At 34.2% G+C, this 11,204-nt stretch overlaps 2 protein-coding genes across 2 annotated transcripts; both read right to left on the bottom strand.

Moving 5' to 3' along the window:
- Positions 1–92: 92 nt before the first annotated feature.
- LOC133812873 (rac-like GTP-binding protein RHO1) lies at positions 93–2,730 on the bottom strand. The gene is made up of 7 exons (XM_062246701.1): positions 2,191–2,730; positions 1,581–1,668; positions 1,385–1,494; positions 1,206–1,269; positions 849–913; positions 694–759; positions 93–600 (listed from the first exon to the last, which is right to left on the bottom strand). The coding sequence occupies exons 1-7, from the start codon at positions 2,287–2,289 to the stop codon at positions 499–501; spliced, it is 594 nt and encodes a 197-aa protein (XP_062102685.1). The 5' UTR covers positions 2,290–2,730; the 3' UTR covers positions 93–498.
- Positions 2,731–4,086: 1,356 nt separating this feature from the next.
- On the bottom strand, positions 4,087–7,346 carry LOC133812864 (3-dehydroquinate synthase, chloroplastic). The gene is made up of 8 exons (XM_062246689.1): positions 6,880–7,346; positions 6,402–6,552; positions 6,141–6,308; positions 5,808–6,034; positions 5,490–5,613; positions 4,725–4,787; positions 4,479–4,622; positions 4,087–4,390 (listed from the first exon to the last, which is right to left on the bottom strand). Exons 1-8 carry the CDS (start codon positions 7,236–7,238, stop codon positions 4,259–4,261), a joined length of 1,368 nt encoding a protein of 455 aa, XP_062102673.1. The 5' UTR covers positions 7,239–7,346; the 3' UTR covers positions 4,087–4,258.
- Positions 7,347–11,204: the final 3,858 nt, after the last annotated feature.

The following is an 11,204-nucleotide window of genomic DNA, read 5'->3' on the forward strand; positions in this document are numbered from 1 at the left end:
TCCAAAATACCACTATGGTATAGACTATAGAGACAATTACAGTAGTAGTAACGAACAAAATAATAAAATAAAGCCATAGAAATTGCCAAGCCTTTTAAAGCACGATACAAATTAATAATATAACTGAATCCGTAGAAAAGCAAGGTTGTTTTCCTAACTGGGATATATTCCAGTCTATTACATTAATACAATAAAAACAATCAAAACCTGGAGTTAATATATAAGGTCGGCAACCATGCAACTCGACAATAGAGGACCACAACAATTCCAAGAAAAACAAAAACACCATTTATCACCTGATGCTTCTTCTTCTTTCTTCTTCTTCTTCTTCAACAGAGTTTCATGACCAGATTGTACAAGTGGACAATACCATTCATGAACTCCTACTTCTTCTGAATAATAAGTAAAATGTAAAAAAAAAAGGGGGGGTGAGGAAATGGGGGGGGTTACAGGCAGAATGGAAGACTGTTTTTGTCTCTTTACACCTATTCTCTCCAATCACAATATGGAGCAAGCCTTTTGTGCTTTGCTTTTCTTTTTCTTCTGCTTCGGCGGTTGAAGGACAACTCTTATGGCCGCATCAAAGACTGCTTTCACATTCTGAGTATGCGAGGCGAGTTTGTTAAGAAAAAAAAGCCAATTTCATCAGAAGGGAAAAGCTAAGTTTACTGAGCAAGTGATGCTACTACGTACCTGCTGTGTCTTTGAACTGCATTCAATATAAGCAGGTGCTCCAATAAGCTTTCGCAGTTCCTCCCCCTAAATGTGATACAAAGGTCAATGTAAAGGAGGTAAAAAAAAAGTGAAATTATGTAATCCATTAGAGCATGTAAGGAGTGAATTTTCACCTGAGCTGTAGTAATTGGCACGGCACCAGGATGGTCTATAAAGAACTGCTTATCATCCCGAAGGTCTAGCTCGTCAAAATCAAAAGGAAAGGGAAAAAATGAAAAAAGGTTCATTCTTGTTCATGCTATTACCAGAAGTTCCATCATCTAAACAATATGGTACTTAATAAACAATCCTGACTATGAAATGAAAATGAACCTTATCATGAGAAAAGAATACATATAACTCAATCAACCTGTAACCAAATTTCATACTAAAAATAAAAACACCTGGTTATGAACTACACTCTTAACATTACATATATATATTTATATAATTTATCAAAATGATAACCAATAGAAAGAAGAAAAATATACCAAGCTTTGTTCCAACAAGAATAATTGGGACACCGGGTGCATAATGCTTCAATTCTGGAATCCACTGGAGAAGAAACATAAAAAATGTGATGGGAGACATCAGCGCATTAATGGGATTACCAACTCCAAATTAATATTTTAATAAATCGTAACTGCCCATATGAAAACAAAGCCTCAACCTTCTTGGAAACATTTTCATAGCTAGCTTTGCTAATGAGAGAGAATGCCAGTATAAAAACATCTGCCCCACGATAACTCAAGGGTCGTAACCTGTTATAGTCCTCCTGTCCTGTTCCACAGAAACAAATTCAGACCCATAAAAGAAAATCTGTACAACACAACTGCATAAATTAAATTGTAATCATGCATAGTTACCGGCTGTATCCCATAATCCCAAGTTAACAGTGCTTCCATTCACAACCACATTTGCACTGAAATTGTCGAAAACAGTTGGCACGTAATCCTGTTTTCCACCAGAGTACGAAATGAATATGATTTCAATTGTAGAACAAACCCAGAATTCCTCTTCCAGAACTTACGAATCCAAACGGAAACCACCCTAGTTTTTTTGGAAATTTAAGAGCAGGGGATTGAAAACCCATAATCTCACCAACTAGCAGCACATTAATACAATTAAAAACAGTCTCAAGGGTTACAAAACCACAACCTAAATTTCGGTCATTGGACAAAATGATATGCAATGGCATATCAGATAAACAACTAAAACCAGACAATTTTAGAAAGGGGACCAAAAACGCGTTAGAAGCTTTAGTTTATTTCTCGCAATTAAGGAGAGAAAATTAAACAGCCAAAAAAAGAAAGGAAAAAAAGAAAAGAAAACCCAGGAAAGAATAAAGAAAACGATTAAAAGGGGTTGAATTTTCTCGAGCATTCTTTCCCATTACAATTCAAACTCAAAAATACGTGGAAAAATTATCAGAGAAATTAAAAAAAAAAATTAAAAAAATCAAATGTGGAAACTAACCGTGGGGAAAGTATTACTGGTGTAGGAGATTAGAAGACATGTCTTTCCCACAGCTCCATCCCCAACAGTGACGCACTTTATGAACCTCGAAGCGCTCATTTTCCAATTCAAATTTCTAAAAAAAGAGAAAAAGAAACCAAAGCCTCAGATCTCCGCCTGAGGGCTCGATCTTCTTCCTCCTCCCTGTCCGGTCCTTTTCAATTAGGCATCCGTACGATCCATTAGCCAGAAACCGAAAATTCAAACTCCCGAACCCTAACCCTAGCTCTCCAAATGGACAATTGAAAAAAATAACAAAAATTGGAGGAAAAGAGAGACGAAGAAAAAATTGAGCGAAAAAACACAAAGAAATTGAGAGAAAATTAGAGTTTGGGTGAGTGTGTTTTGCCCCAAAAACGTTTAGGGAAAATGGATTAGAGAATTTTGTTTGAGAAAGAGAGAGAGAGAGATCAAAGAAAGTAGAGAGAGAAAGAAATTTTGGCCGGGAAATAATGCCGTTGAAGCGTTCGTTGAGCGAACCAATTTTCGCCAACAAATCCTCCTAAAAAGGTTGTCGTTTTTCCCTTTTTTTTATTTTTTCAATTTTTATTCTTAAAAAAAAATAATAAAACATTTTCTCAAAAAAAAAAATAATAAAACAAAAATGTTTTGCTTTTAAACGGTTCCCATCATGAAATGGACGTGCGTGCTTACGTGTCCCATATCAACATTTTTTTTTTTATTAACTGCATTTTTTGGGGACAGATTTTAGCCTTTTATTAGGTTGTGGTTTTTATTATTATTATTATTATTATTATTGATTTTAGCATAAATGCCTTATAGTTTCATTCTTTTTGTCGATTCAGTCCTTAAGAAAATAAATTTAACAATTAAGTTCTTAAATTCTATAAATAGCATTAATTAAGTTCTTGTTGCTTATTTTTCCACAACTTTTTTTGTTTTTGAATTTTTTTGTATAACATAATGTGTAAAAATTTGTTGTAGTATATAATATTTTAAAAAAATGTCAAAATTATCTTTATAAAACTTAGAAATTTGTTAAAAAAAATGAGCTAAAATTACTTATTTACTTTTTTTTTTAAACTTTGGGATTTGATTGCCTAAAAAAATTTCTCAATGACATAATTGTAAAATGAAAAATTCTCTTAAAGCAAGCAATATGCTATAAACCTTTATTATTATTATTATTATTATTATTTGTGTTTTTATGGATACAATCTTTTTGGGAGAAACCAATATTAGGTGAGGAATTGTGGATGGAGTAGTTTTTTGGATGATATAAAAAGGGTTTACCTAAGCCAATCCATGGATTTTATTTATATATAATAACAATAATAATAAGTTAGGAGAAATATACTTATCTTTCACTAATATAAATAAAAGTAGTTGTTAACTAATAGCTATATTACATCCTATTCTATCTTTATAATTTACATTTTGATTAAACTATTTTAACTAATACACTCATAAACCTATATAAAAAAGCTAAGAGTGATTTGCCTAATGAGAAAGTTGATATGAAATATATGCTTCATTTTTCAATATTACACAAGAATATGTTGCAAGTTGGTAGAACCATTTTTTAAATAAAAATAAATAAATAAAAACTTCTAAATTATAATTAAGTTCATTCATTTATTCACTTTCTCCATCTCATTTTAAATTTCTTTTTCTAAATCACGTGAAGAGGACTTGTTCAAACATTAATAATTCAGTTGAGATTGAGAGAAAGTAGGGAGCCTGTAAGTAAGAGAGTTAATATATTCTTTTTTTTCAAAAATATATTTCTAAATAAAATAAAAAAGGAAAGCCAATAGTTATTATAGCCACAAACATGGCTGAACGACAATTTTGGAGCAACATTGACCTTATCTTTATTTCCAAAACAAGATTACATATTACAAAATGGGAATTTTTTTTATTGATTTATTTATTAATTTAATCCATGCCCACAATGTCTAAAATTACAACATGGTAAAAGGCTCTTACAAATCATTACAAATATAAATTATGAAGAAAATTAAAAAGGGACTCAAAAGTTCGTAACTAGTTAGTTACATAATTTGGTTCATGACTTGGTAAACGCATGGAGTGTTTCATTGAGTGCTTTTCTATCATAATCACCTGTGAAAACACAGTTGCCTAGAGGACCTTTTAGAAGAATGAGTCTTAGAAGTCCATCAGCTACCTTCTTGTCAACCTGCCATACCGAAAAGAAAAAAAATTGTGAAGATCTATTTGTGTATGGTTAAAACAAGGCCGAACAAGGACCGGAACAAATCTCTTACCGCCATTACAGACTTGAACATTTCCACAGTCATGATTTCAGGAGGGGCAATAGGTAATTTAGCTTGTTCTAGAATGTTACGAACTCGCTTTACAAGTGACTCGTCTATCCATCCGAGTCTGTACGACATGTCGACAGCCATAACCTAAGAGAAGAGGCAACAAAGTTTTTTTCAGCATAATTGTACATGGGATTTAGGTAAATTGTAAATAGGGGAATGGTGAGATGTTTATTGAGTATTGATTACCGTGCCGGCTGCAACTGCTTCCCCATGGAGCCACTCTCCATAGCCCATCCCAGTTTCTATTGCCTACATAAGACAGGTCATAACATAAGGACAAAAGAGAGCTCATGACACAAAAGACACAAATTGAATGCATAAGATATTGCATTACATGCATACAAATGGAAGCACAAATACACATGTCAGGCTTCAATGAGATTATCAAGGTTCTGTGGATTAATAAGTTTGGCTAACAGCTTAGGAAATTCATTCATTCATTCTTTCATTTTAAACCACGACTTGTTGTGATAATATTATAAATGATCACACGTTTCAGATATTCATTCCCTTCTGCTATTTGACTCTGTTAGAGCTATTGAGCTCATTTCAGCTGTATTTGTTTTTCTGTTATGCTGATGTCATCGGTTAGTTACGTAACCGACTTACTCATTTGTAATATCATCTTCATCTTATATATATAGAGGAAAGTCTCAGCTTCTTGATCACATTGATCTGAAGCACAATTCACACAAATCACAAATTCTCTCTCGTTTCATTTCTTGCTCTGCTTCTCTTATAGACTCATGTATGAGCAAGTGTATATAGATTGCTCTCACGAACCATCATGAAATTCATAAACTATTAGCCTATATGAGATATACCATGATACAAGGTCTTACGAACAAAATAAACTGCAGAAATCCAGGACTCAGATGGGAAAGGCAAAAAAAATGAATTAAAAGTTATGCAAGTTGAAAAAAAAAAGGACTGATGGAGTATAGTACTCACATGGCCAAATGTATGACCCAGATTCAATGTTGCCCTCAGTCCACTTTCCTTCTCGTCCTGGGACACAACCTCAGCCTTGTTTTCACATGAACGCTTGATAGCATAAGTCATTGCAGTTGGATCCCTGCAATGAACCAAAGCAGATATTATAAATTAGATTCATCAAGAAAACATACGTGTGAGCTTCAGCACAGAAAGAGTGTTCGTCACCCATGTAGAGTTCTATTTCAAATGTTCCAGCAACAATAAAAAGCTTTCAACAACTAATATAGAACTTCAAAAAAACCTAGTTAATTTTCTTTTCAGATAATTTTCTACCTAGCCAGCAATGCCTTCATGTTCTTCTCCTGCCACTCAAAAAACTCTGCATCCCTAATCAGGCCATACTTAATGACCTCTGCAAGGCCCGATGCCAATTCCCTTTCCGGCAATGTGTTTAGGGTGTCTGTGTCTATGAGTACACATTGAGGTTGGTAAAATGCGCCAATTAAGTTCTTCCCTAAAGGATGGTTTATCCCAGTTTTTCCCCCAACCGAAGAATCAACCTATTAAAAGCCAAGAAGAGTTGTTGAGGCACAAACATATGAACAGAGTAGCATAATTAAAAAAAAACAAAAACAAATCAATAAAATACTTTGATCAGTGACAAACCTGCGCCATTACAGTAGTTGGAATCTGAATGAAATTAACACCACGAAGGAAAGAAGCAGCAGCATAGCCACACATATCACCAATTACACCACCTCCAAGAGCAACAAATGTACATTTTCGGTCCAATTGCGTCTCAATAGCCTTGTCAAAGACTTTCATGAGAGTTTCCTATAAAACCAAGTACAAGGTTACTCATGCTACATGTACAACTACCACAGCGCCAAAAGAAAGATAAAATTTAAAGCCAAATAGAAAACCTACCATGTTCTTATACTGTTCACCATCCGGTAAAATCACACTTTCTACAATGACATTTGGGTTTCCTCTTGTCAAGGCATCGACAACTTTGTCCAAGTACAATGGTCCAACCGTTGTGTTTGTGACTACAAGAACCTTCTTCCCATGAACATGCCTATGATCCAAAAATTAAAGCTATAACAAATATGAAATAAGAAAGCAAGAAATACTAGTCCAAACAGAAAGTCCTATCTATAGTTTATATGCCATTCCTGCTCCAAACAAATCAGTTCAATCAAAGTTTTTTGCTTAATGGATAAATGATTCTTCAAAACATTCTGACTCAAGCAAATTTCAACCGTAACTAAACTAAATAACAATCCCCAAGACCACCATTAACATGTATTTCTACTGAAATAGGGCAATTTTCACGGTGAAACAGAAATCAGAATCCAAAAGGTTGAAATTTTGATAACAAACATTGAATGAGAAAAGCACAAACCTCTGAAGAAGCTCAGGTTGGTCAAGAAGGCCGGAACCAATATAAATCGGATAGCTCCGATTACCCAAATCAACCTCGACAATGGTAGGGACTTTGGAGCCCGTTGAACCCAAAGACTGATCCATAACCTGCACGGAGCTGGCACATATCCTGGACCTGGACTTGACGCGGGTGGCGGCCAAAGCCGAGTTCACGCCTCGAGTCAACTCAATCGAACTCGGGGAAACAAAGGAGGAGCGAAGCGAGACGGCGTTGGGGGTCTGAACACGAAGAAGCAAGTCGGAGGAGTTGGAGTTGGGGTTGAAGAGGGAAGATTTGGCGGAGAGAGATGAGCAGAAATGGTGGGCAGTGGAGGCCATGGTTGGTCTGAGCCTGAGGAGAGTCTAAGACGACGACGACGAGTGCCTGGGTTGGTTGGTGGATGGGTTTAGCATTTTGGGTTAGGGGTGGCTTTAGCTGAAAACGAAGAGAGAGGTTGTGGTGGGTAGGTGAGTTGGGGTGGGCGGAGAGACGAACCGGTTGGTCCGGTTCGTAAGGTGGGGCCGGGCTACTCTATTTTGACCAGTTGGGTTGGTAAGTCAACCATTGCTATTATTAAGAGGACTGCTATATTTTTTTCAAAATAACTCACAAAAATTTCCTTTATTCATTGGAAATTTAAAGTTCTATCCATTGTAGAGGATGCTAATTTAAAAAAAAAAATAGTAGATATATTAAAGATTTTAAAATAATAATAATTTTGGCATTCTACTCAAAATATTCTACAATTTTCCATATTTTTGTCTCTTCTCTCTTCCTTCTCTCCTGTTTCACTCTCTCTCACCTCACAACACCACCACCCACATTAGCGACGATGCCATCAACACTAGAAAAACCTACATAACTTCAGCCATATTGTAGAGATAAACACAATATACCCAGAGAAACATATATTTTGATGATTCTTTGAGTATAAATTATGAGTAATTAATTGTTTCTCAAATATAATAATATTTCATTCACTTAAGACACTAAATATTGCATTTCGAATTGATCTGGACATGAATTTTGTATTTTTTTTTAGATCTAAAACTATGAAATCTCCATAAAATCGACTTTGCTCGATAATGCTCGATCCGATTCTTTCAAGAGACATAATTTTTCACTTGAGTGTCCGTTTTGGGTTATTTTTTTATGTTTGATATTTTTAAGCTCTACACGTTTGACATACTCATATGCACATTTATTAAGTGTAACACTTGAAAAAAATGTTAGAATATTTTATATGGACTAACATACTTATAATATTTTATATGGACTAAAAAATGTTGCTCATATCTTATGATTTTGATCTATTTTGGAGACAAATTGAGCTGTTATTTGATAATATCTGTCAGATGAAGAATTCTTGATAAACCTTGTATGGTCTAAAAATTTAGATTCTTCGTGATGAGATCAACGGTAGACTGAATTGTCTCATAGTTTGCATTGACTAACTATTGTAGTGATTAATGTTTCGATTTCATTGAGAATCTTTAAATAGTTTAAACTGTGATGTGTTATGAACGGCCTAAAGTCCATGATATTAGTAATGATGAGAGATCAAGTTTGAGATTATCTCACATATATGCTTATTGAAGGCAGCCTAGGGCTTACTCAAGTATACACATTCCTATCGTGATATCTGTTACAGGCATGCTGGATTGGTACTTGAGTTGTCATCCTTATGGTACCAAGGATATGTTAGCAATCGACAAACCAACATTGTGACATATAGTAGTTGGTTTTAGTGATAGCGATTGGAAAAGCTGCATGGATGATAAAATCCACTTATAAGCATTCATGATTATAGGAGGAGCTATTTTGTAATTAAATGTCATATGAACACCTACAACTTCCTCTCTCATACAAAGTGAGTATAATGGTAAGGGAAGTTATATGTGATTAGGTGTTGCATGGACATTGACAACATCCTCGTATGTGAAGGTAGAGTGTGTAGCGTGTTACGAGGACATTGATTGTACATTACAATTGTGATATTCCGTTTCAGTGTTAAGAGTAGTTGACTCTATTGTGAACTTACTGAACTTATGTGATAAATATCGCAATGATATCTATCTCTCGGAACTTGGGGAGTAATATTGCTCCATTAATGATGATGACGTTCCATATGTAGTGAGAAAGTTGTGGAGTCCTCTATTAGTATCATAACACGCACTTACAAACAACATGCTAATGACTACACTGACACGAGTTACCTGAACGTATGTACTAAGAAGTCATTTCTTGTTTGGATTGTTGGGAGCCAAAGATGTATTTGATCAGTGGGAGTCATTGTTTTTCATGTATGATCGACATGTTAAGGATTGCTATTGGTTGTTGAATATATGCATATTCTGGATTACTCTTTGATGTTGTGTGTACACACTTGTTGATGCAAGCCAGTGGCTTAGTCTCGGTGCTATGTTCGAGTGGATCCAGATCAGTAGTTATCATCATGTTTTATGAATCTCAGATGTCTCATTATGTATTATATTTGTGTCCTGTCGATACAATATGGTGCATAATTAGTTTATAGACATTATTGTTTCTTGAGATTTCTGTGTATTGATATTGTTGCTTAGTGAGCACATATTGGTGTAATTATGTAGTCCAAGTGGGAGAATGTTCGAATATTTTATATGGACTAACATAATTAAGTGTTGCTCACACAGTGTCGGTATTAGCATGTAATGATAACTATATAATCGGTAATGCATGATATTACCATCGGGCCATAATGGGATGAACATAACGTACGAACATGCTTGGGGCCCATGGACACGCTCTAAAACGTCTTTGGTCAGCCCATTGGGCCAAGACAACTAATTCTCTCACATTGGGCATGTAAGCCCAATTGGCCCATAATTCTATATATAAAGGATTGTGCTCTTGATTGATGATTAAGGTGGAATGAGTGTGGCTATGGTGTAGAGATAATGATAGAGTAGTGTTCATTACTCCCAAGCTCTCATTTTCTCTATATGTGCAGATCAAAGAAGTGTAATCAACATGATTATTAGAGATCAATGCGATAATTGGAGGTACGTATATTATTATATTAATGCCCTAAATAAAATGTTTGATCATGGAAATTCATGAGCATGATTTGATATTGATCATTGTTTATTCAATGCACATTGTGTATTAATTATAACAATTGGTATCAGAGCCAGGTTATTTGATTTTAGGGCTTATTAGAATGATTTTTTTTTTCAAATCTGATTTTCATAAAAAAAAAATCGATTTTATATATTATTGGTAGATAAAATCAGATTGGAGGATGAGTATTGAGTTTATCAATATTTTAGATTGTATTTTCCGTTTCGTTTACGTTGAAAACACCAAAAACTCCAAGCTTTTTCAAAGCTTGTTAATGGCCGAAAATGGCTATTAGATCTACGGGTTTCAGATGTTTATAAGTTTGAATGGGTACTGGAAATAAAAAGAGCATGAAAAATGGAGAAAAACCCCTCAAACGACATCAAAATCGGAGTTTTGGTGGCTAAAATCCAACGGGGTCAGAATTTGGGTTCGAAACGGGTCGAACAGACCCACTGGAGGTTGAAGACAACCTCAAAACGACGTGTCGTCGTTTTTCTGATTTAGTGTCGTTTTTGGTTTTTTGTCATTTTCCGAAGTGCTGTCGTTTTTTATGATTTATGTCGTTTTCTTACAAACTACATGTAGTGTTTTTGGGCATTTTTCAGCAAAAAAAAAATAAATAAATAAACTTTTTTGGGCGCGTGGGGGCGCGCGAAGATTCCATTTTGGACCAAATTTTCACCATTTTGCTCATTTTAATTTTTCTCATTTGATTGTGTGATTATATTTTGGGTTTGATTATATTTTGGGTTTGGTCAATTTAAATTGTTAATTGACGCATAATCACATAATTAATTTGAATTAATTTTTTTTTCTCTCACAATTTTATTTTTGATTTATTTCATTGGATGAAGACATAATTATATTCATGCCATAAAAATTATTTGATAGATGATTGACATTTTTGATAATATAATTATGTTAATGAATAATTAATTGAGTGCTTATGTACTCACCTATCGTGAGTCTAAGCATGTCAATTTTGTTATTCATAAAATTGTGAGAATTGTGATAAATTTATCGTTAATTAATTTAATCTCATAGAAGGCCATTTTTTATTTGTTTATCATTCCATAATTTTGTTATATATATGTCTTTCGTGATTTTGATAATTTTTTGTGAATTTCATTGTTGTTATTATTATGAATTCTTTCGGGGCATATATGATAACTCTACAAAATAGAGTTATTTTACCATATTTT

Source organism: Humulus lupulus, chromosome 1 (genome assembly GCF_963169125.1).
Source record: "Humulus lupulus chromosome 1, drHumLupu1.1, whole genome shotgun sequence".
In the NCBI taxonomy this organism is placed as follows: domain Eukaryota; kingdom Viridiplantae; phylum Streptophyta; class Magnoliopsida; order Rosales; family Cannabaceae; genus Humulus; species Humulus lupulus.

Excerpts from the sequence above, each read along its gene's own strand:
- LOC133812873 (XM_062246701.1), bottom strand. The coding sequence starts at position 2,289 with ATGAGCGCTTCGAGGTTCATAAAGTGCGTCACTGTTGGGGATGGAGCT. Across the intron at positions 1,495-1,580 it reads GGGATTATGGGATACAGCCG|GACAGGAGGACTATAACAGG; the intron begins GTAACTATGCAT and ends TCTGTGGAACAG. Across the intron at positions 1,270-1,384 it reads ATGAAAATGTTTCCAAGAAG|TGGATTCCAGAATTGAAGCA; the intron begins GTTGAGGCTTTG and ends TTTCTTCTCCAG.
- LOC133812864 (XM_062246689.1), bottom strand. The coding sequence starts at position 7,238 with ATGGCCTCCACTGCCCACCATTTCTGCTCATCTCTCTCCGCCAAATCT. Across the intron at positions 6,309-6,401 it reads GTGAACAGTATAAGAACATG|GAAACTCTCATGAAAGTCTT; the intron begins GTAGGTTTTCTA and ends TTGGTTTTATAG. Across the intron at positions 4,788-5,489 it reads TGGGTCATACATTTGGCCAT|GCAATAGAAACTGGGATGGG; the intron begins GTGAGTACTATA and ends TGTCTTATGTAG.